General features: G+C 34.5%; 1 protein-coding gene across 1 annotated transcript in view; it reads right to left on the reverse strand.

The window, feature by feature from the left end:
* The window catches only part of METTL25 (methyltransferase like 25), a 124,989-nt gene that overhangs the window by 61,201 nt on the left and 41,107 nt on the right, over positions 1 to 22,681 (reverse strand). Inside the window, exon 5 of the mRNA XM_008574411.1 lies at positions 20,044 to 20,191. Coding sequence (XP_008572633.1) covers positions 20,044 to 20,191 — 148 coding nt within the window. The remainder of the gene's footprint in view (positions 1 to 20,043; positions 20,192 to 22,681) is intronic.

Below are 22,681 nucleotides of genomic sequence, written 5' to 3' on the forward strand. Positions count from 1 at the left end.
AAAAAAAAAAAGTTTTTCTCATACAAATGGAGAGAAGAATAATGGTTACCAGAGGAAAGGGGGGGAGGGCAGGGAGAGGAGAAGAGGTAGATGAATGGGTCCAAAACTATGCAATTTACCATAAGTGAATTGGTGGGCAGTATATACATGTATTGAAACAACACACTGCACCCCACAAATAAGTACAAGAAAATGTTAAAATATTTAAAAAAATAAAGAAATGTGAGAACACAATATTTATAGCAAATTTTTTTCAAGGTCATTTGTCCTAGTGTCCAAATTCAGATTTGTATATAAAACTAGTATATTGTAAACTAGTTTTTTTAAAAGCCTATTTTATCTTAGTTTGATAGTTAACTCTCTGACAAGAATTTCTGTCAGCTTTGCTTTCACAGTACTTTATATCTGAAGCATAAACTATACCTCTTTACTAGTTCTTTTAAGTGAATGTATTAATTTTCTATTTTAGATTTAATCACATTCTTGGCTTATTTTATTTACCATGAACACAGGGAGAACTTTTTTATGCTGAATAAATCCAATATGCATGAGCTTCAAAAACTACTTTATAATAGTCACAAAAAATAATAAGGTGCAAATTAAAGAAAGAAAAGGGCAAAATGTATTAGAGATTCATTTCTAACTACTTCTAGGCAGCAAGAAGATGCCCCATGGCAAAAATAAAATCAGTGCCAACCTTTTAGAAACCATACAGCTAACTGAATATCAGATACAGCTATCAGTGTGAGGGAATTTGCAAAAAACACCAAGTACATCTAGAAATCTCTGTATCCATCCCATATTAATTGGCAAGAACTTTTCTGAGACATAGGTCCAGCTAAACGGTGAAAGTAATGTGATATTGCAACTAAAGCCTGTAAACAGCAGAATCTACAATACCAGTAGTAGAGTACTTACCTGCTATAAGACTGCAAAGAACAAAGAACAATACCTAGAGTAGCCACCACAGAAACTTTATTCAAGCCAAGACAGGTCCTATTAGTTCCTAACTGAATTACTGAACAAGCTAATAAACTCTAAGCATTGATAGTTAAGAAAATAAATACTTAAATGTGCACTTAAAACGAACTATTGCTAGTTTTACTTCTGAAAAATCAAACATAAAATCTTTGGGCAAAACAACATTTATGGCCATTATTATAATGGTATGGATTTAAAAGTATAATTTTCAAAAACTTCACATTATCATCCAAATGCAGAATCATAGTAGGAAAGCAGAGTATTTTTTAATGCAAATCCAATATAATTAGGAAAAAAATACTAAAACTGAATCTAAATGTCTTGATAAATATGAGGTTCAGTTTAAATCACAGGCATGATTCAGAAGGCTGCGTTCAAGCCATAGAATGGTATCATTAGAGCCATAAGAGACAGACCATCTAATTTAACCCCTCTCTCCTTTCACTAATTTACAGATGATCCACAAAGGATAACTGATTTGTCTGAGGCCACAGCACTGCAGACACAGAATGAGAACTCTAGTCAGTCAAAGCATCTCTCTTTTTCTATGTGTTTTTGCACTCCCTTTGAAATTTAGATATAACTATTCTATGCTTCCAATGTAACTTATACATAACTCTAATATAGCACCTACCACTCTGTATTACAACTGCCTTTTCTTATCTGTAACAAAATCTATTACACTATGCATTTATTTAAATCATTTCATTTAGATATTCCTAGCACCTAGCAAAGTGGGGAGTGGGTGGGTACTCAGTTTGGTGAGTGTCTCTTAAATCTCAGCACATTCTATGTTGAATAAATGTTCAATGATATTCTCAAATGGCTAATGCTGTTGTTACTGAATTAGTTTTATGTTCTCATAATTTCAGTCTTCATTTTAATTTCTGATTGACTCTAAATTAGGAGTTGCTAAAAATTTCCATGTCCCAATCTCCAGATTATTGATTAAATATTAATGCTTCATAGAAAGGCTCATAGTGAGTTCACTGAAAATAATTACTTTGAAATGTAATCAATCACTTACAATTTGCTTTTAAAGCTTTCTTTTCTTATATAATCAATCACGTAATTTGTTTAAAAACTTTACTTTCTCAAATGTTATGCTAAAATTCTTAGGGAAAAAAACCATGATAGGTAAGTAAAGAAGAAGAAGTTTACAAATCTGGAAAATCCCTCTGAGATTCAGTTGAGACACTGAAATCCTTAGGGTGAAAAGTTGATGACAAAAAGAAACTAATTTAGGAAGATACATTCTTTTATATTTGTCAAAATCAAGCAAGTCATTCTTCTAACAAATATATATTCATCACCTGCTATATACCAGATACTGTTTGGGATGCTTAACACACAGCACAAATAAGGCAATTTGCAGTTTAAATGAGCAAATTCAGTTACTTAAACAAACATAAATTTATATAGCAATGTTTTATAAACTATAGGTTAACACATATGGAGTGGTGGAGTTGGCTTCAGAGAGAGCTGACTATGTGCATCTCTTCCCAACTCAGCATTTACTAGCATCAGGTTGGTAGCTTATAATCAGCCAAGCTGGGTATATTAACTTTCACCATGAAAGTCAGGAAATGCTATACATTAGAGGTTTCATTCAGAGGCAGAGCCAACCATTAAACATTAACCATCATATCAATGGCTGCGACCCAGATCATGAAATCAATTTACCGAACTGTGATCAAAATTTTATAAAATTTAAGAGAAAGGAATAGAATAAAAATGTCAACACGCATTGTGTGTTGCAAGATTAACTACCTATTAAAGAACAAATATTAACCAAAAAAAAAAAAACAATGTTTTTGTAAAATTTAAGTACGAGTTTTATTTATCTATCTTTACATACCAGGTAGTGATGCAAAATGTATTTCTTAATGTGGGTCTGAGTCAAAAAATAAGAAGTCACTACTATAATCAAGAGAACAAATATAATTTTCTTCCATTAGCATGTTTTACAAACTTGAGGTCATCATGTGCTTTATGGTTAAAGATCACATGCTTGAGAGAGGAAATAAAACCTTCCTAGTTAGTAGGTGAATATTTGGAAGCTTCTTGTTCCTCCTCAAGGAATACCAAAGAGAGGAATTTTAATTAACGATCACAAACGAGTCAGTAAAGCTAAATAAGACCTCTGTGTCACCAGAATAGCGTACTTTTATCATTTTGCTCCAGTAGTTGCCGAAATATAAACCTTCTCTGATCTTGTTTATCTTTGCTAAGAAAGGCTAAACCAGCCCAGTACCTTCAATTCTCAAACTACTTATGTCAACATAATTATTTCTTCTTAAGATGTCTCACTAAATACCTTTGCTGCTGCTTTAGTTTTAACCAGTACTGAACCAGTTTCTTTTAATTTTATTTCATGTTATTCCTTTATTGAGCGCTTGTTATACACCACACATTATGATAAGTGTCAGGTATTAAAAGAAATATTAAAGATAAGCTTTTTGCCTTACAGAAGCTCAGAGTCTGTTGTGACAGAGAAATATTAAACCAACCACAACTAAACAAGGTGCTGGGTGTCAAAGCACAAGAATGCACAATGAGATCATACCCCTTTTTGCCTTTTAAAGAGTGAGCGCTCTCATGGTACTCCTCTCAACCCCCAAAAGCAGGACACAAAAGAAAGAGAAGACATGAAAGTAAAGGGAAAAAAAAGGAGGAGGAGGATAGGAAAAGAAGAAAAAAAAATGGTTTTATAGATGTTGTTACTGGGCTATTCAACAGTCATTCTCACTACTTTTTACTTTGCCTGCCTCACAACAAAAGATAAAAAAGTCAAATATTCACTTTTCAGACTCCTTTGCAGCTAGCAGTTATCTGTAAACCATGTCTAGACAATGAAACATGCAGCAATTCTAAGAAATTTCTGGACAGATTTTTATTTTTCCTTCTTGACAAAAGGAGAACAATGCTTCAGAAGAAAAATCTCTACCCCATGCCTACTCCGCATGAGGATATGATGCTTGCAACTACAGCAGTTACCTTGAAGCCCTGAGAGCAAAGCCTAAACATGAACCCAGTGCCCCAATATAATCGAGCAAGTGAACCAACCCTTGAACTGCTACCTCCTGACTTTTGGTTATGTGAGGTAATTAAATGACTTTATTGCTTATGACCTGTTAGGTGAACTTTTTATTATCTGTACCCAAATGTATCTAAAACTGATACATGTGGAAAATCACTATCTTCTTTCTTTCCAAGATGTGTCTCTTCAGGAGTCATATGCCTACTACTTTACAGACAATGCTTATCCTCAACCTTCTCAATCTTTTTTCCCCCAGAGCCCATGTAGTCCACACAAATAGAAAATGAATAGAAAAAAACTAAGAGGCTAATTATGGGGTACCAGGCTATAAAGCAAAAAAGAAAAGAAATATTAAAACAGGATATCTATTAAAATCAAGCCAATTTAGGGCTGGCCTGTAGCTCACTCGGGAGAGTGTGGTGCTAATAATACCAAGGCCACGGGTTCGGATCCCACATAGGGATGGCCGGTTGCTCACTGGGTGAGCATGGTGCTGACAACACCAAGTCAAGGGTTAAGATCCCATTACCAGTCATCTTTAAAAAAAAAAAAAAAAAAAAAAATCAAGCCAATTTAATAAAATTTTAATCCCAGTAAACAAAACATCTGATATCTTTATAAAAAGATAGTTTATAAAATGTGGGACAAAGCACATTTATTTTATAATCAGTACCAATATTTATTGAACCATAGCACAAAATAGGCTAGTGCTGTTCCAAAGACAAAGGGTAGGTACTTCCATGTAAACTGGGATGCTCAGGAGTCCTATTCTTACTAAGAGGCAAGGGCTAGAATTAGTCTTTGATTCCACACTCGGCCTTTACTCTATGTCCAGGCAGAAGTAGCACATGTGTATCCGCTGAAGGGAAGCTTCCCCTACTCACCCTATTTTATTCACCAAGAGTCTGTCTAAGCTTTTGTCTCAGGTTCTGGTTTAGATTCCAATCCTGTCATAATACTGGGAGACCATTTCAGAATGCTACCACATTGGGTTTTAGCCCTGATATTTTTACATTTAACAGAATTTTCCTAGGAGGTCAATTCCTATCCTTCTGTTCCAGTTTCTGACTCATGTTTTAAGAGTGTGACTATAAAGCCAGAATGACTGGGCTAAAATACTAATTCCACTTACAACTGTGTGATTTTAGTCAGGTTACTTAACCTCTCTGCAATACAGTTTTCTCACTCAAAAGTGGACATGATAATAACAGTATTAGCATATGGAGATGTTATGAGATATAATGAAAATGGAAATAATAACAACACTATTACATCATAAGGGTATTATGAGGAATAAAGGAGTTTATAAAGATTAAGTACTTAGAATGTTGCTTCAGACATAGTAAACACTCATTAAAAGATTAGCATTTATTAACCAACATACGTAGTTTCATACCTAGTCAGAAACTCCTGCTGGATGTCTTCAATTTTTCAGTAAGTCTCTTTGATAATAGACACCAACTCACATATGACAGGTGTTTGCCTTTTTAATAACAATGTAAGCAGCTAGTGCCTTGGCTTAAGTGTCCCCCAAAACTTGACTCCCACTATGACGGTACTGAGAGGGTGGGAAATCCTCTTATGGTAATTGAAAGGTGTGGCCTTGAAGAGCTGATTAGATTGTAGAACCATACCTTAGTGAATGGATTAATAACGGTGGTCAGGGGCGTGGTTCTGAGGGCTTTAGAAGAAGAGCACATGAGAGATTAGTCTCTCTCGGAGCCATTTTCTGCCTTGTGAGACCCCTGGGTCACTGTCACCACCACCAAGGCCTTCACCAGCTGTGTTCCTTGGACTTTGGATTTCCTAGCCTCTGAAATGGTTAGCAATAAATTTTGTCTTCTTTATAAATTACCCAGTTTCAGGTATTTATAAGTAACAGAAATGACTAATACTGTTGGCCACCTTCTGTGAGCTAAATACTTCTGTTAGGTTAGTTCCCACGATTTCTGGTTTATTTTCCTTTCCCCACTGTTCCACTGTTGAGGTCAAAGCAAATCTCACAGTCGAGAATCATTGGTCCTGACAAACCCTACTTTTGCTCATGTTACTATTCTGCTTGAATGTTCTCATTACCAAAATGGACTTTCCATATGCGGCCCTTTTGGATTGACTCCTTCCTTTCTTCTCTACCTTAGAGCATATTTCTCTACCTCATATGAATTAGGTCAGCAGCTAACTAGAGGATTCACCCATTTCTAATCAGTGACCTGCCACTCCCTAACTTAAACCACCTTGTTCTTTGCACGAAATTCATATGTTGAAATTTTATCGCCAATGTAATAGCATTAGGAAGTGGAGCTTTTAGGAGGTAATTAAGTCATGAGGGTGGAGCCCTCAGGATTAGGGATTTTATAAAAAGGCTGGAGGGAACTAGCACTGGTCTCTTTGCCCTTTGGTCCCTTCCCACATATCAGGACACAGAGTTTGTATCGTCTAGATGATGCAGCAACAAGGTGCTATCCTGAAAGAAGAGAGATAGGCCCCCACCAACACCAAACCTGCATGTGCCTTGATCTTAGACTTCTCCAGAACTGTGAAAAATAAATTTCTACTATTTATAAACTACTCAGTTTGTGTGCTATTTGATTATAACAGAACTAACAGCCTAAGACATTCCTTATACTTGGAATGTGCTTCTCTACATTTTTGCCTATTTACATCCTACCCTACAAAGTAAACTCAAATGCTATTAACTTTGTAAAGCCTTTCTGGTCTCCTAATAGGAAATAATCTTTCTCCTCTAGCTGGAATGGCTCTTTTAACATTTGCCTTCCTTATTCTTTTTATTCTTAGAAATCACATATATATCATATATATTATATATAGTGCATAAATCATATATAATTTCTTACTGTTTGTTATTGCTATTATTATGGGTTTGTATATAGTACATAAATACAGTTACGGTCTCAAGGTAAAAATTTCACACAAAGAAGACACCCTCAGAACAAGACCTTGGATTCACCGTACTAGATAGGGTAGCACAAAGATCTCAGAACATAGGGCCGGCCCGGTGGTGCACTGCTACAGTGCGCCACTTGGGAGCGTGGTGGCACTCCCCCCGAGGGTTCGGATCCCACATACAGACTGGCCGCTCACTGGCTCAGAACATAGGTTCTCAAATAAGACAGAGTCGATTTCTCTCTTGTTATAGTCCAGAGGAAGGCAGATGGTATATGGTTTGTTACTCAGAGACCCAGGTAAATGGGGTAGTTCTACCATCTTCAAGAGCTGGCTATCAACTTTGGTATCAAGGTTATTGCTATTCCTTAGCCAGTAGGGGGGGTGGAAAAATGAGTGGCAAGCAACTTTCTTTTAAAGGAAGAAACCTAGAAGTCACACACATTATTTTTACTCACGTTCTACTGGCCTGAACTTTGTCACACGAGAAATAGGTACTCTAGCTGGGTGACTAGGTGATGTTTGCTCTGCTAAACTAAGAGGGGTTATGTTATTAAAAAGAAGAGGACAATGGATACTATCACATTCTGTTACTCAGACATATTGTTACATTCTCTACTCTATTTGTCATTCCCCTCCTTCCAGTGCCCCATCCATGCATTAATTTTACACACATGCATACACACTATGTGGCAGAGAATGCTAGTTGCCTACCCAATATCCAGTTTCCCCTCTGTCACTCACAGAGTCTTGAGCTGTAATGTGCCCATCTAGAAGGTTACATTTCCCAGACTTCAAGAGGTTGACTATAAGAAGTAAGAGGAGGAAGCTGTTGGGTAAAATTTCCAGGGAAATTCTTTAAAGGAGGCTGTCTCAGTTGAGGGAACCCTCTTCTTCATATTTCTTTCCATCTGGACTGTGATGGCTAGAACAGTAGCAGCCATTGTGTAACCATTACTGACAGGCCAATAAAACTGCAGAGACCTTGGCCCTCATATCCTTGAACCAATGTCAGCTACTACCTTACAGATTTTCTGGAAAATACGAGAAAAATAAATCCTATGTGATTATGCCACAATGTTTCCATTTCCAGTATTTAGATGTATTTATAAAACTCTTCCAAAATATGATCACTCATACATAAAGCAATCTCAAACTAAACATGTTCAAAACTTGGCCCCAAAACTTCGTCCTTCCTTACTGTTTCCTATCACATAACTTGCACTATCATCTACCCAACTTCTCAAAAGAGAAACCTGATAATAATCCCGGATAATTCCTTCTTCTTTATCTCCTATACCTCTAAACAATCTTAAATGTTTCTTGAATTCTTCTAATTTACTCAATTCCTTCTACTGCTGCCCTAATTTTAGTCCTAACTTTATGGTTTCAAATTATGAGAGTGTGTCTTTTGAGACTCCCCTCTGTGTTTGCCTAAGTAGATATTTTATCATTTATACCCCACCCCCTGTCTAGGGCTATGAAACTAAAGTTCAGGTTTGCCATGGTGCACAAACACCCTCAATAGCTTCAGTGTTTCCATTATCTTTGTGGACTCCAACATTCTCCTATATATTGACCTGATAAATACTAAGCATCTTTCCAGCATATCAATGATGGTGCACAAACACCCTCAATAGCTTCAGTGTTTCCATTATCTTTGTGGACTCCAACATTCCCCTATATATTGACCTGATAAATACTAAGCATCTTTCCAGCATATCAATGCTTTTAAGAAAAGCAATTAATAGTATTTTTAGTTGAATACAGGAGGGTTAGTGAGGATACCTAGTCATATATTTTGTGATTCCTCTTTTTTTAAAGTTTTGAGCGTATATTTGGTAGATTTTAATCTGTAGAAATTCCAAGGGTCCTGAATTTGGGAAGTATTTCTCTACGAGGATTTAAATTTGCTTATGCATGGAACAGACTGAAGACTGCTTTGTCTGATTCAAGGGCATGGCTTAGTACAGACTTTATAGGTTCAACTCCCCCACCACTCAGGAGGCCCAATATTAGTCTCTAGGTCCAAATGTAACCAGCATTTGTATCAGACCAACAATGTCTACAATTTTATGGCCCACAGTTCCCTGCTTTGGTTTCAACCCCTTTTCCTCCCTCTTTCCGTTTCTCCTTATAATGCTTTTAGTTTTGATTTTTCTTGATACATGGAGTTTTCCCTTATTTTTTTGTGGACTCAGCAATGTAGCAGAGCTGTAGCAGGAGGGTTCCTCAGAAAAATATCTGATTTTAACTAGTTAATGCTGTCTTAGCAGTTTTTAATACCTTACTCTGGATACACAAAAGGTCTAGAAATATAAGACAAGCTTATTTTTAAACAGTATGTTACATTTTCAAACAACAGGCTTAACATGTTTTTCTTCAGCCTCCAGATACCTTTTCAGATGAAGTTCCTCTAAATTTAAAGCAAAAGAACCAATTTTTAAATCTCAAAGACAGTGAAGATGACTGACTATCTAGCCTCCTCTCCTAAAATTCCTATGGGTCACATAAATTGAGAAACGATCAACACTAGGATAGATACCATACATCTTTTGTTTGATACAGAAATGACAGCACCAGATTGAAAGATATCATCAAAAGATGATCTAGGACCCTCTACTTGTTAAACAAAACAAAACAAACAAAAATGTAAACAGAGGACCCCTATGGGAGAATCACCTCATCACCCCACAGAACATTAAGGTTGGGGGTAAACATGAACTTAGGCTTTTGGCTTTCAAGTGTTACATCATGGAAATTTGACTCGGCAGATTTGCAGTATAAGCAAACTTAAAATGCCCTAATAATGCTAGAAGACTCCCTGGTACTAGGCTGGGAGGAGGTGGGGGAGGAGCAGACCAAGCACAAATATGTACCCTGACAAGGGTTGCTCCTAGTAAGGGCTCTCATTAAAGCCAAGAAAGAAGCTCTATGAAACCACCTGATGTGACTCTCTAGGATCCCAGTTCTTTCTCTACTCCTCCTGCACTCCTAACCCTGTAAAATGATCATAAAAACTTACAGTAAAAGTAAAATTACCTTTCATTTCTCAGACTGGACCTGAAGGGCTCAAAGGCAACTAACACCAATTTTTGACAAAATATACTTTAAGCCAATAACAGGCAGATATAGAGAATTTTGATAGGCTGAACAAACATATACAGATGACAAAGTCCAGGGGCAGAAAAACCAAGTGGTGTTCCTGTCTTGAGTTTAGTTTAAAGAAAAAAAAAAAATTTTTTTTTTTCCTAGAAACCCCCTAGGTGACATGCCCCTCGTGCCTCATTGGTAAGAACTGTCTCATAGCCATTCCTAAATCAATGGAATTGCCATCATTAATTTAGGTTAATTGAAATTCACCTATTTTTGAGGCTATAGAAGTGCTCAACCTCCCCAATAACTGATGCCAGAACGAAATCATGGTTTGGCTAGCAAGGAAGAAGAAATATGGATCTGGATCAGTAACCTGTAGTGCTTCCTACAACCTGTTTCTACCTTTATGAGAGAAAAAAAAAATTTATACTGAGATATACCAAAAAAATTCTCTCAACAACTTCTAGGAGAAGTGATAATATAAATATTTCAACTTAGTTATGATAATAATAATAATCAATTTAAAACAAAATATTGAAACATTAGTCAAGCTTGGAAAAATGTATATTCTATAAAGAACTGCAATAAAACTGTTTTGGGTATTTCTTGCTCTCCTAGGGACTACTGGCTCATAATGTAAAAATATTTAAAAGCAGTTTTTAAAACATATGGTATAAATTCGATATTCATAATGGCTCATAGAGCTTTGAGGTATTTTTTGAAAACTGACATTCATGACAGACCACCTCTATGGTCTACCACACAGAGTATTCGGTAAACATATTCATGTAAAACACATATTGTTTACATAGCACATATCATTATAAAAAGTTGCAGTGTACATACCAGAATTTTCTACTATACTGTGTTGGACTACTAATAACTCAAATTTATATCCCGAAGGGCAATACTGCCCAAGTCAAACTTAAAAACAGCTGTGCAAATAAAGTGAGGGTGAGGGACAGGTGCTTAGGATATTAAGGGAGGAACACATGATATATTTGACCATTCAGAGATATAACTCCATGGAATCTAGGGCTTGACATATAACAGGAAATATGTTAACCTGGTGTGTGTAAACTCCTTGCCCTGTAAATCAGTTATTTTAATATAATAATCAAACTATATAGTGCTAGATTCTTTTTTACTAAAAAATACTAGGACTATATAGCACACACTGTATACAAAATAAGGCTATATCCAGATTCCATCTATCAAAATAGTTGCTGCTAAATAGCCCAACCTGTTTGCCATTGTGTGCTTTCACACACCAACACACACACACCCATACCTGCTCATTAATAAAGGTAAGCTATTGAGACTCTAGTGGTACCCATAATAATTATCTTGGACATCCTTTGTTTATTACTGATTTTTCTCCGTTGAATTTGTCTAGCTTCTTCAAAATAGTTGCTGCTAAATAGCCCAACCTGTTTGCCATTGTGTGCTTTCACACACCAACACGCAAACACCCATACCTGCTCATTAATAAAGGTAAGCTATTGAGATTCTAGTGGTGCCCATAATAATTATCTTGGACATCCTTTGTTTATTACTGATTTTTCTCCGTTGAATTTGTCTAGCTTCTTACCCTTAATTTTATTCCATACCTATGACCCAGTTTCATGTCCTCTTGGATCTGTATTTGGTTTCCCCAGGTTTTCATTCTGAGCTCTGGACTTTAAGGATTTTATTTTGAGGTAATTACTCCTGCTCTTTGCACTATGGACTTTGATATACCCTCCTGGGTCCTTCTAAGTTCAGACTTTGGTTTGGATCTGCAAACTGGCACCTGAGTAGAGCCCACCTAAGTCTCTGCATGGGACAGTTGGAAAAACTATAAATAATCTTGAACATGTTTCTACAAATCTTCCTTTAGAATTCTGTATGACTTCTTACATAACTACAATAAATACCTTGTTTTAAATGAACCTGTTCATCAGAATTACCTATGGAGCTTCTTAAAAACACTTTCAAGGCCTATGTGTAGAGATTATAATTCTGAAGGTCAGAGGCAGGTCCCAGACATGTATATATTAAAATTGTCAAATTTGATTCTCCTGGGTAGCCTGAATTGAGAAACACTGAGTAAAAGTTGCACGGGATGGTTTATATCTTCCCTCTTTTATTAGAGCAAAGATAAGGTGAGAAAAATGGAGATGGAGTATGGGAAAGAGAGAAGGGAGTTACCTTTTTTAGATGAGAAAATGTGGCAGTCCAGGGATAGGCACAACTGCAACATAAGCCAAGTCTGTTTTTATTATTCCTATTTCTTATTTTTCTACATTTTTCCCTTATCTCTCAGCTTTCCAACGATTTTAATGACCTCCAAAGTATTTGAGGGTAATCATGTTGCATAAATTCCTNCCTGTCTAGGGCTATGAAACTAAAGTTCAGGTTTGCCATGGTGCACAAACACCCTCAATAGCTTCAGTGTTTCCATTATCTTTGTGGACTCCAACATTCCCCTATATATTGACCTGATAAATACTAAGCATCTTTCCAGCATATCAATACTTTTAAGAAAAGCAATTAATAGTATTTTTAGTTGAATACAGGAGGGTTAGTGAGGATACCTAGTCATATATTTTGTGATTCCTCTTTTTTTAAAGTTTTGAGCGTATATTTGGTAGATTTTAATCTGTAGAAATTCCAAGGGTCCTGAATTTGGGAAGTATTTCTCTACGAGGATTTAAATTTGCTTATGCATGGAACAGACTGAAGACTGCTTTGTCTGATTCAAGGGCATGGCTTAGTACAGACTTTATAGGTTCAACTCCCCCACCACTCAGGAGGCCCAATATTAGTCTCTAGGTCCAAATGTAACCAGCATTTGTATCAGACCAACAATGTCTACAATTTTATGGCCCACAGTTCCCTGCTTTGGTTTCAACCCCTTTTCCTCCCTCTTTCCGTTTCTCCTTATAATGCTTTTAGTTTTGATTTTTCTTGATACATGGAGTTTTCCCTTATTTTTTTGTGGACTCAGCAATGTAGCAGAGCTGTAGCAGGAGGGTTCCTCAGAAAAATATCTGATTTTAACTAGTTAATGCTGTCTTAGCAGTTTTTAATACCTTACTCTGGATACACAAAAGGTCTAGAAATATAAGACAAGCTTATTTTTAAACAGTATGTTACATTTTCAAACAACAGGCTTAACATGTTTTTCTTCAGCCTCCAGATACCTTTTCAGATGAAGTTCCTCTAAATTTAAAGCAAAAGAACCAATTTTTAAATCTCAAAGACAGTGAAGATGACTGACTATCTAGCCTCCTCTCCTAAAATTCCTATGGGTCACATAAATTGAGAAACGATCAACACTAGGATAGATACCATACATCTTTTGTTTGATACAGAAATGACAGCACCAGATTGAAAGATATCATCAAAAGATGATCTAGGACCCTCTACTTGTTAAACAAAACAAAACAAACAAAAATGTAAACAGAGGACCCCTATGGGAGAATCACCTCATCACCCCACAGAACATTAAGGTTGGGGGTAAACATGAACTTAGGCTTTTGGCTTTCAAGTGTTACATCATGGAAATTTGACTCGGCAGATTTGCAGTATAAGCAAACTTAAAATGCCCTAATAATGCTAGAAGACTCCCTGGTACTAGGCTGGGAGGAGGTGGGGGAGGAGCAGACCAAGCACAAATATGTACCCTGACAAGGGTTGCTCCTAGTAAGGGCTCTCATTAAAGCCAAGAAAGAAGCTCTATGAAACCACCTGATGTGACTCTCTAGGATCCCAGTTCTTTCTCTACTCCTCCTGCACTCCTAACCCTGTAAAATGATCATAAAAACTTACAGTAAAAGTAAAATTACCTTTCATTTCTCAGACTGGACCTGAAGGGCTCAAAGGCAACTAACACCAATTTTTGACAAAATATACTTTAAGCCAATAACAGGCAGATATAGAGAATTTTGATAGGCTGAACAAACATATACAGATGACAAAGTCCAGGGGCAGAAAAACCAAGTGGTGTTCCTGTCTTGAGTTTAGTTTAAAGAAAAAAAAAAAATTTTTTTTTTTCCTAGAAACCCCCTAGGTGACATGCCCCTCGTGCCTCATTGGTAAGAACTGTCTCATAGCCATTCCTAAATCAATGGAATTGCCATCATTAATTTAGGTTAATTGAAATTCACCTATTTTTGAGGCTATAGAAGTGCTCAACCTCCCCAATAACTGATGCCAGAACGAAATCATGGTTTGGCTAGCAAGGAAGAAGAAATATGGATCTGGATCAGTAACCTGTAGTGCTTCCTACAACCTGTTTCTACCTTTATGAGAGAAAAAAAAAATTTATACTGAGATATACCAAAAAAATTCTCTCAACAACTTCTAGGAGAAGTGATAATATAAATATTTCAACTTAGTTATGATAATAATAATAATCAATTTAAAACAAAATATTGAAACATTAGTCAAGCTTGGAAAAATGTATATTCTATAAAGAACTGCAATAAAACTGTTTTGGGTATTTCTTGCTCTCCTAGGGACTACTGGCTCATAATGTAAAAATATTTAAAAGCAGTTTTTAAAACATATGGTATAAATTCGATATTCATAATGGCTCATAGAGCTTTGAGGTATTTTTTGAAAACTGACATTCATGACAGACCACCTCTATGGTCTACCACACAGAGTATTCGGTAAACATATTCATGTAAAACACATATTGTTTACATAGCACATATCATTATAAAAAGTTGCAGTGTACATACCAGAATTTTCTACTATACTGTGTTGGACTATTAATAACTCAAATTTATATCCCGAAGGGCAATACTGCCCAAGTCAAACTTAAAAACAGCTGTGCAAATAAAGTGAGGGTGAGGGACAGGTGCTTAGGATATTAAGGGAGGAACACATGATATATTTGACCATTCAGAGATATAACTCCATGGAATCTAGGGCTTGACATATAACAGGAAATATGTTAACCTGGTGTGTGTAAACTCCTTGCCCTGTAAATCAGTTATTTTAATATAATAATCAAACTATATAGTGCTAGATTCTTTTTTACTAAAAAATACTAGGACTATATAGCACACACTGTATACAAAATAAGGCTATATCCAGATTCCATCTATCAAAATAGTTGCTGCTAAATAGCCCAACCTGTTTGCCATTGTGTGCTTTCACACACCAACACGCAAACACCCATACCTGCTCATTAATAAAGGTAAGCTATTGAGATTCTAGTGGTGCCCATAATAATTATCTTGGACATCCTTTGTTTATTACTGATTTTTCTCCGTTGAATTTGTCTAGCTTCTAACCCTTAATTTTATTCCATACCTATGACCCAGTTTCATGTCCTCTTGGATCTGTATTTGGTTTCCCCAGGTTTTCATTCTGAGCTCTGGACTTTAAGGATTTTATTTTGAGGTAATTACTCCTGCTCTTTGCACTATGGACTTTGATATACCCTCCTGGGTCCTTCTAAGTTCAGACTTTGGTTTGGATCTGCAAACTGGCACCTGAGTAGAGCCCACCTAAGTCTCTGCATGGGACAGTTGGAAAAACTATAAATAATCTTGAACATGTTTCTACAAATCTTCCTTTAGAATTCTGTATGACTTCTTACATAACTACAATAAATACCTTGTTTTAAATGAACCTGTTCATCAGAATTACCTATGGAGCTTCTTAAAAACACTTTCAAGGCCTATGTGTAGAGATTATAATTCTGAAGGTCAGAGGCAGGTCCCAGACATGTATATATTAAAATTGTCAAATTTGATTCTCCTGGGTAGCCTGAATTGAGAAACACTGAGTAAAAGTTGCACGGGATGGTTTATATCTTCCCTCTTTTATTAGAGCAAAGATAAGGTGAGAAAAATGGAGATGGAGTATGGGAAAGAGAGAAGGGAGTTACCTTTTTTAGATGAGAAAATGTGGCAGTCCAGGGATAGGCACAACTGCAACATAAGCCAAGTCTGTTTTTATTATTCCTATTTCTTATTTTTCTACATTTTTCCCTTATCTCTCAGCTTTCCAACGATTTTAATGACCTCCAAAGTATTTGAGGGTAATCATGTTGCATAAATTCCTTCTCATCTCGTCGTATCACTCAGACTGATGCTTGAGAATCTGTTAACTGAGAGACTTCCATTTCCAGTGTACAAAAATTTGGAGTTACTTTGTTCAACTAATTTCTCTAGAAAACTCAGAGGTTATTTTATGAATGACCAAGTACTGAATAAATAAACTAAGTGAATTAAGAAGAGATTCTAGGGAAATAGTTTATGAAGTAAACCGAAATGAGAAAGACCTCATATGCTCTAAAAATTGTGCCCTTCTACCCACTGAAATGAACAACCTTACTATTATTATCATCATTGCTGAGAAAGATATTAGGAAGAATAAGACAGGTGAAAAGATAATTACAAAGAGAAATAGTGACTATGAAAGTCAAAGAGAAGGAAACTTGCCTTTAAACACTTATCACCCAATCAATAACTGTTTATTCTGTCTGCAATATCCTTCCTACTTCCTTGTCTGATTAATTTCTACTGATCTTTCAAGACATAGTGGTTATTGCCACACTAAAACATACCCTCAACCCCTCACAGGCTGAGTTACGTGCTACTCTGCTGTAAGACAACACAGATATAATATCCTGTCTTACAGCACTTACTACACTATTTTAAAACTAATTTTTGAGGATAAGAAAACAAAGATGAATACTAGTGTTATATTTTGTTACTCTCCAAACTTCACATTGAACTAACCATCTGTTTACTAAATTTTGTTTTGTTATAAGAAGAGTATCACTGCTTTAAGCAAATATTAACTATTTAGGACTATAAATGAAATATAGTATATGAAATACATTGGAATCATTAAAAGACTAAAGCAACATTCTCTGTGCTGATATGGAAACATCATCAAAATATATTATGTGAAAAAAGTAAGGTAATGAACAGTTTATATATTTGTCTCTCTAAAACATACAAGAATACAGAATATATATGTTTTTTTCTGGAAAAATACACAAGAAACAAATAATGTGGGTGTGGGGATTTACTTTGCATTTTTATTTTTTTCCATGTTATTTTAATTTTCTATTCTAAATTATTTTTACAAAAAAAATTAAGTTACTAACAAGGATTGGGTTCCTAGGATTAAGGTCTTTTTAAAAAAAATTCTTTGAGGATAAAGATGATATCACACATTTTTGTATCACCACCGCTTAGCACAGAGTGGAACACAGTTAACATTTGGTGAATGTTGAACTGAACTCTGCTTGTCACCTCTATGAGTTTCTTATCTCTTTCCCAAAGTACTGACTTTTTATGGATCTCTTCCCCACTTCCCTTTATTATAAATAAAGTGCTAACCAAGTACACTGCCTTGAAAATAGTAGCTGCTCAACAAACGTTTGTTCAATTCAATCACATATACTCTCTCACCTGTATGAAATGCAGCAGCCAAGGCAGGGAAAGTGATTTTTTTTTCCCATTCCTAGTCACTTGTTTTCAATAATCTATTCAACACATACAATGCGAACATTCACCTATATCAATCATGTTTGAGTCAATGTGCTTAGGTCTGAAGATAAAAAAATAAATGAAACCCAGTGTCCATACTCTAAAGCCTCATCAATCTATCAAATCTTTCCTTGTCAGGAAAGAAATGGGAATATGTGGATACACCAATCTTTCTTCTGCCTTCAGGAGCTTGAAAGACTTCTCTATCTAACATGCCCTATTCATATTCATTCCAGTTAGAATACGTGGTCAATAAATACTTATTAGTAGTTTCATACAAGTGTTGGTTAGAAAAGGTACCTGAAGACTGATATAAAATGAATTGGCAAAGGAATAACTAGTTAATCTCTTAATTTTTTTCAACCTTGGTAGGCAGCTTTTGCTAATCCCTTTAAGAACATAACTGAAGAAATCAGATATCAGATGAAAAATGTACCAATGACACTTCCTGGCTGCCATAAAAGAATAATGGTCACCTGAATCTGAATCTCGACATATGTGACAAAAACCAGAGAAGAAATAAAATTACTCATAATCTATATCTACTCAACAAACTTTGACTTAAATATAAGTTAGGGAATAAATATCTCAAGCCAGCAGAATCCAGCTCTGGGATCACTACAGAAGGAGAGTGGGGACTGTGAAGACAAGGATATGAGAGAGAATAGAGTACACTTCCAAAAAGAGAGGACTCCATCTTGGTGGGGAAGCACTGAGAACAGGTCTGAGCAATGGCTGCCCGGGTCCGGCAGGTCCAGAGATGGCATTCTTAAGAAGGCACTGCCTGAAGAGGAGAGGGAGGCACCTTGGAATGGAAAGGCATCCTTGAGGACAATGAGGATGAAATGAAAGAAGGAAGCAGGTAGCTGACATTAAAGATCTTAAAATGTAGGACAGTATCTCTGAATTCAAAGACATATCAAGAGTGAACATGTGTCCTCAATAATTGAGCCAATTATTAAATCACATTTCATTGCACTAAAAGAACAGGAAGCTCTTGAACTGAGAATCAAATAATACACCCCCAGAGCCAAAGCTTCCCTACATAAAATCTTATGCTACTGCTGATATAGAAAAATATTATACATTTAATATTTAAAAAGCTGTAGAACTGCGATCACATTAAATTTTTTTCATTCCTTTTATGAAAATACATAAAAATACTGTAAAATAAGGTAAATATTTAGGTATATAGTTCAGTAGTAATACTTTACTTCTTTTTTCAGGTTCACATTTTTGCCCTAATTTTTATCTTGAAAATTTCTGTACTTAGAGAAAATAAGTTTGGTAATAAGAGCATGACAACCACACATTCTGTATCTAAATTATTGTTAACTTTTTACTAACTTGCTTTCCTTATCTCATTTTATATACTCACAATTTTACTTTTATGCACCTTTCCTAAAAGACCGAATTCTGTATCTAAATTATTGTTAACTTTTTACTAACTTGCTTTCCTTATCTCATTTTATATATTCAAAAGTTTACTTTTATGCACCTTTCCTAAAAGACCGATTTCTAAACCCTGACAAAAAATAATCCTAATTCAATTAAATCTATTTCACAAACATCTTTGCTTTCTAAGAATAGTTTCTGTTTCACCCAGTTTCATTTCAAAAGAATTATACAATTATAATTTTTTCTTAGACATGACTGAATGAAAAATAATCAAAATTTCATATTCAACTAGGTTTTAAAACTGAGAAAAAAAGAAAGCAATACCATCCTCACGCACACAATTTCCTGACCTAAAAATTCTTAGCAAGGGATGCAGGACACTGATAAAGATGTCATTTAACTAATATAAAAGAGAACTGCTAATATTAATAGACCAAAAGACCATCTATTCTGAACCAGTGGTTTTGAAATCATACCTTATGGAGAGATTTAACAGAGTTATTTTAGGAGGTACTCTGGATGAAGGGTTGTGGGGTGCTTCAAATGCTGCCAACTTACTCTGTATTTTGCTCCTCAGGCACTTTCTGAGTCCAGGGAGCATAGTTTAAATATTATTACTTTAATACAATCACAAAGTTTTTCAGTTTTCTAATCCTACTTGCTGACTCTTTAAAATATAATAATAAACTTTTATTATTATTATTATTTTTAGAAATACCAATATTCTTTCAGAAATGGAGAAGGCTTTAGAAATAAAAGCAAACCTTGAAACTCTATTCATGACAAAATAACTTAGCTTTACTATCTCATAAATGTGCACCTCACAAGTATTTTTATACAGAAATTCTCTAAAATATACACAACATAAAATTTTCAAATATTTTCAAAGTTTTCAGCACTCAGTAAGACTTTTACGATCAAAGAACCTATAATAAAATACATTAAGGTTATGATGCATCAGATTTCAATAATACTTGTAACATTAAAATTTCAAGAAAATTATATGTTATCTTAAAAGTTAATTTAAGTCACAGTAATGGCCAAAAAAAAGGGCAGGGGGGAAAAATAGAAAACAGCTATTATGTTCAAATAAATAAAAAGAACACACTGAGAACTTTGTACCTTTATGCTGGTTTTCAAACTCTTCAGATAAGAGGTGGTAGCAACAACCCACACTGCAAACTCCCTTGATTTCAGACTTGGAAGTAAATATTCGCAGAGTATTTGGAGCAAGATCACCACAAGTATGTAGACCCACCATTAAACAATCCTTTAAAGACAAGAAGAAAACTAAATTTTGGCAATCAGAAGAAGGGTTAAAAAGCAATTCAGCTGAAGATTTTAAATGTACATTAGGATATGTTAAACTTTTTGCAATAATCAAATTCTACCTAGAAAGTACTATATATTTTTTTATTTTCATAACAAATAATTATTTCCTTTATATGCAAAATGACTATGATATCTTATTATAACTTTTGAGTTTTCTTCGCTGTTTTTGGTTATTTATCCATTTGTATTTTCTCTGATCTCTTTTACAACTAATATTTGCTTAACAACTAGACAAAGTAAAGGTTGGACCAAGGAAACGTAGCATGCGTAAGTAGGACACATACCATAGTTTAACCACTCTAGCCAATTTTTTTATTGATTTCACTTCTTTCTAGATTGCCCATCAAAAACCTTATAAAACACTATCACACAAAAAAATAAATAAATAAAAGTAATGCAAGGTTGGCATTTCTACTCTAAAACCAAAAAGTTTACTTAGTTTATTCATTGTATCAAATATGGTAATATGAAATTCAATATAGAATTTTTGGTTCTAAATTTTATAACATACATTTTATGCAAAAATTATTCTATGAAATGTTTCTTCTAATCATCCAAAGTCTAGTGTAAGTGTATGTACACACATACACACTGGGTGTAAAAGAATACATGCACAAAATCTTGTTTAATACCTATCACTATAAAGTTGAGTTTAATATAATACTGTTCTGTCTTTGACAGGATTCAGAAATTTAGGTAAAAGAGGAGTAAAAAAAAAATTATTTTATAGGAAATCTGTGCTCTATTAGAATCCATACTTTTATCATCTGGTACTAAAAAGATTTTTAGAGAACTTTTAATATTACCCTCTAAACTTTTAAGAAAACATTCTTCAGCCCAGATAGTCTAAAAGTCACATTAGTGTAAGATCTGTGATTAGAATAAAGGTATATTAATTTCTAATTCATTTCTTTAAAAGTAAGCCATCATTTCTCTCAAAATGTTAAGTATTATTCAAACAGATGAATTTTTTACAATACCAATTAAAATTAATTTTAAAGGTATAAATGAAATATTGAAGATACATGTGTTTACTTAAGAGATGTCAGAGAACTAATTATTAATGAAATTACATACAGTATAGTAAAAACATTAAGAGCATAGTAGTGGAAAACAGACAGCGTGGATTTAAATTCCAGTTCAGTCCCAGTGTGATTTGGCAATTCTGTTTTCACTTTTTAGTACCTTAGTTTCCTCACCTGTATAATGGAGACAATAACAGTACCTCATCTCAAAGGGTTGTTGCAAAACTTAAATATATTAATCCCCATAAATGACTCAGTATAACCTCTGGCATACAAATAAAATTTTGAAAATAGTCTCTATTCCTTTTATCATCATTATTATTTACTTTAAATTATAAATTCAAAATAATACTAGTTTTAACTTGTGACTCATGTATATTTTAATTATCTTTAGAATACAATTGTTTCATTTAAATATTATTTAAAATTATTTTCTTAAAAAAGTTATGTAATTAAATTTAGCAGAGTGTAATTTTTTAAAAATGTTGTTTCAGCCCATGTAATCTACACATAAAGCAGGGCTGAAATCTAACCTTACTAAATGAAAAAAACTGTACGTGTAAGTGGCATTGACCTGACAGAACACTCAGTTGCTTCAACCATCACGTTCTTCAAAGCAGCTATTGGAGAATACATGCAACTATTTTGCTTTTCTTGATGATTAGATAGTTTGGATAGGTTTATTTAGATGCTAATATGTTATAAATAAAAAAGAATTCAGACAGGAAAGGTTTATTGCTAATTCAGAGTAGAACGGTGACACAAATTTCTCTCGTTAAGCTTAGTTCAGCTCTCCCTAAAGATAATACAAGCATATTTAATCTCATTCTTTACTGTATTCATCATATATGATTAGTTAATAATATTAGCGAGTAACAAGCTAGGAGACAAAATATATAATCACCATATTACCCTAATAGTAAAATATTTAAGTATTGTGTGAGGGTAGGGGGGAGAAACAGGAGGTTAATCCTGGTTATTAAGTTGGCAATTCACTACAGGATTCAAGAGTCATTATTCCAGTATATTTTATTTTAGACAACTGTTATAAGAGTTTGTGTGTAGTATTTATCATATAGTTTCAGCAAGATTTTGAAAAACTTAAGAGATAATAAAAATTTATATTTTTTAAAGTTAAGTTAAAGTAATCGGGGTTCTTTTACCACAAAAGAAAGTTAAGGATAACGTAATTACTGTTTTAATATAGAAGAAAAATAACTAATAAGGATAAACCAGTTTTCTTTAACTGGTAAAATCCAAAAATATCTGGGAAAAAGAAAATTTCCCCATCTATAAAATGGCAAAACACTGGTCATCTACAAAACTAAGATTTAAATTTATTAAAAAAAGTCTCTGTTATCTTTTGTTTATCATGTCTTTGGGGAAGAACTTCTAAAACATTT

This window comes from Galeopterus variegatus, unplaced genomic scaffold (assembly GCF_000696425.1).
Source record: "Galeopterus variegatus unplaced genomic scaffold, G_variegatus-3.0.2 Scaffold1041, whole genome shotgun sequence".
In the NCBI taxonomy this organism is placed as follows: domain Eukaryota; kingdom Metazoa; phylum Chordata; class Mammalia; order Dermoptera; family Cynocephalidae; genus Galeopterus; species Galeopterus variegatus.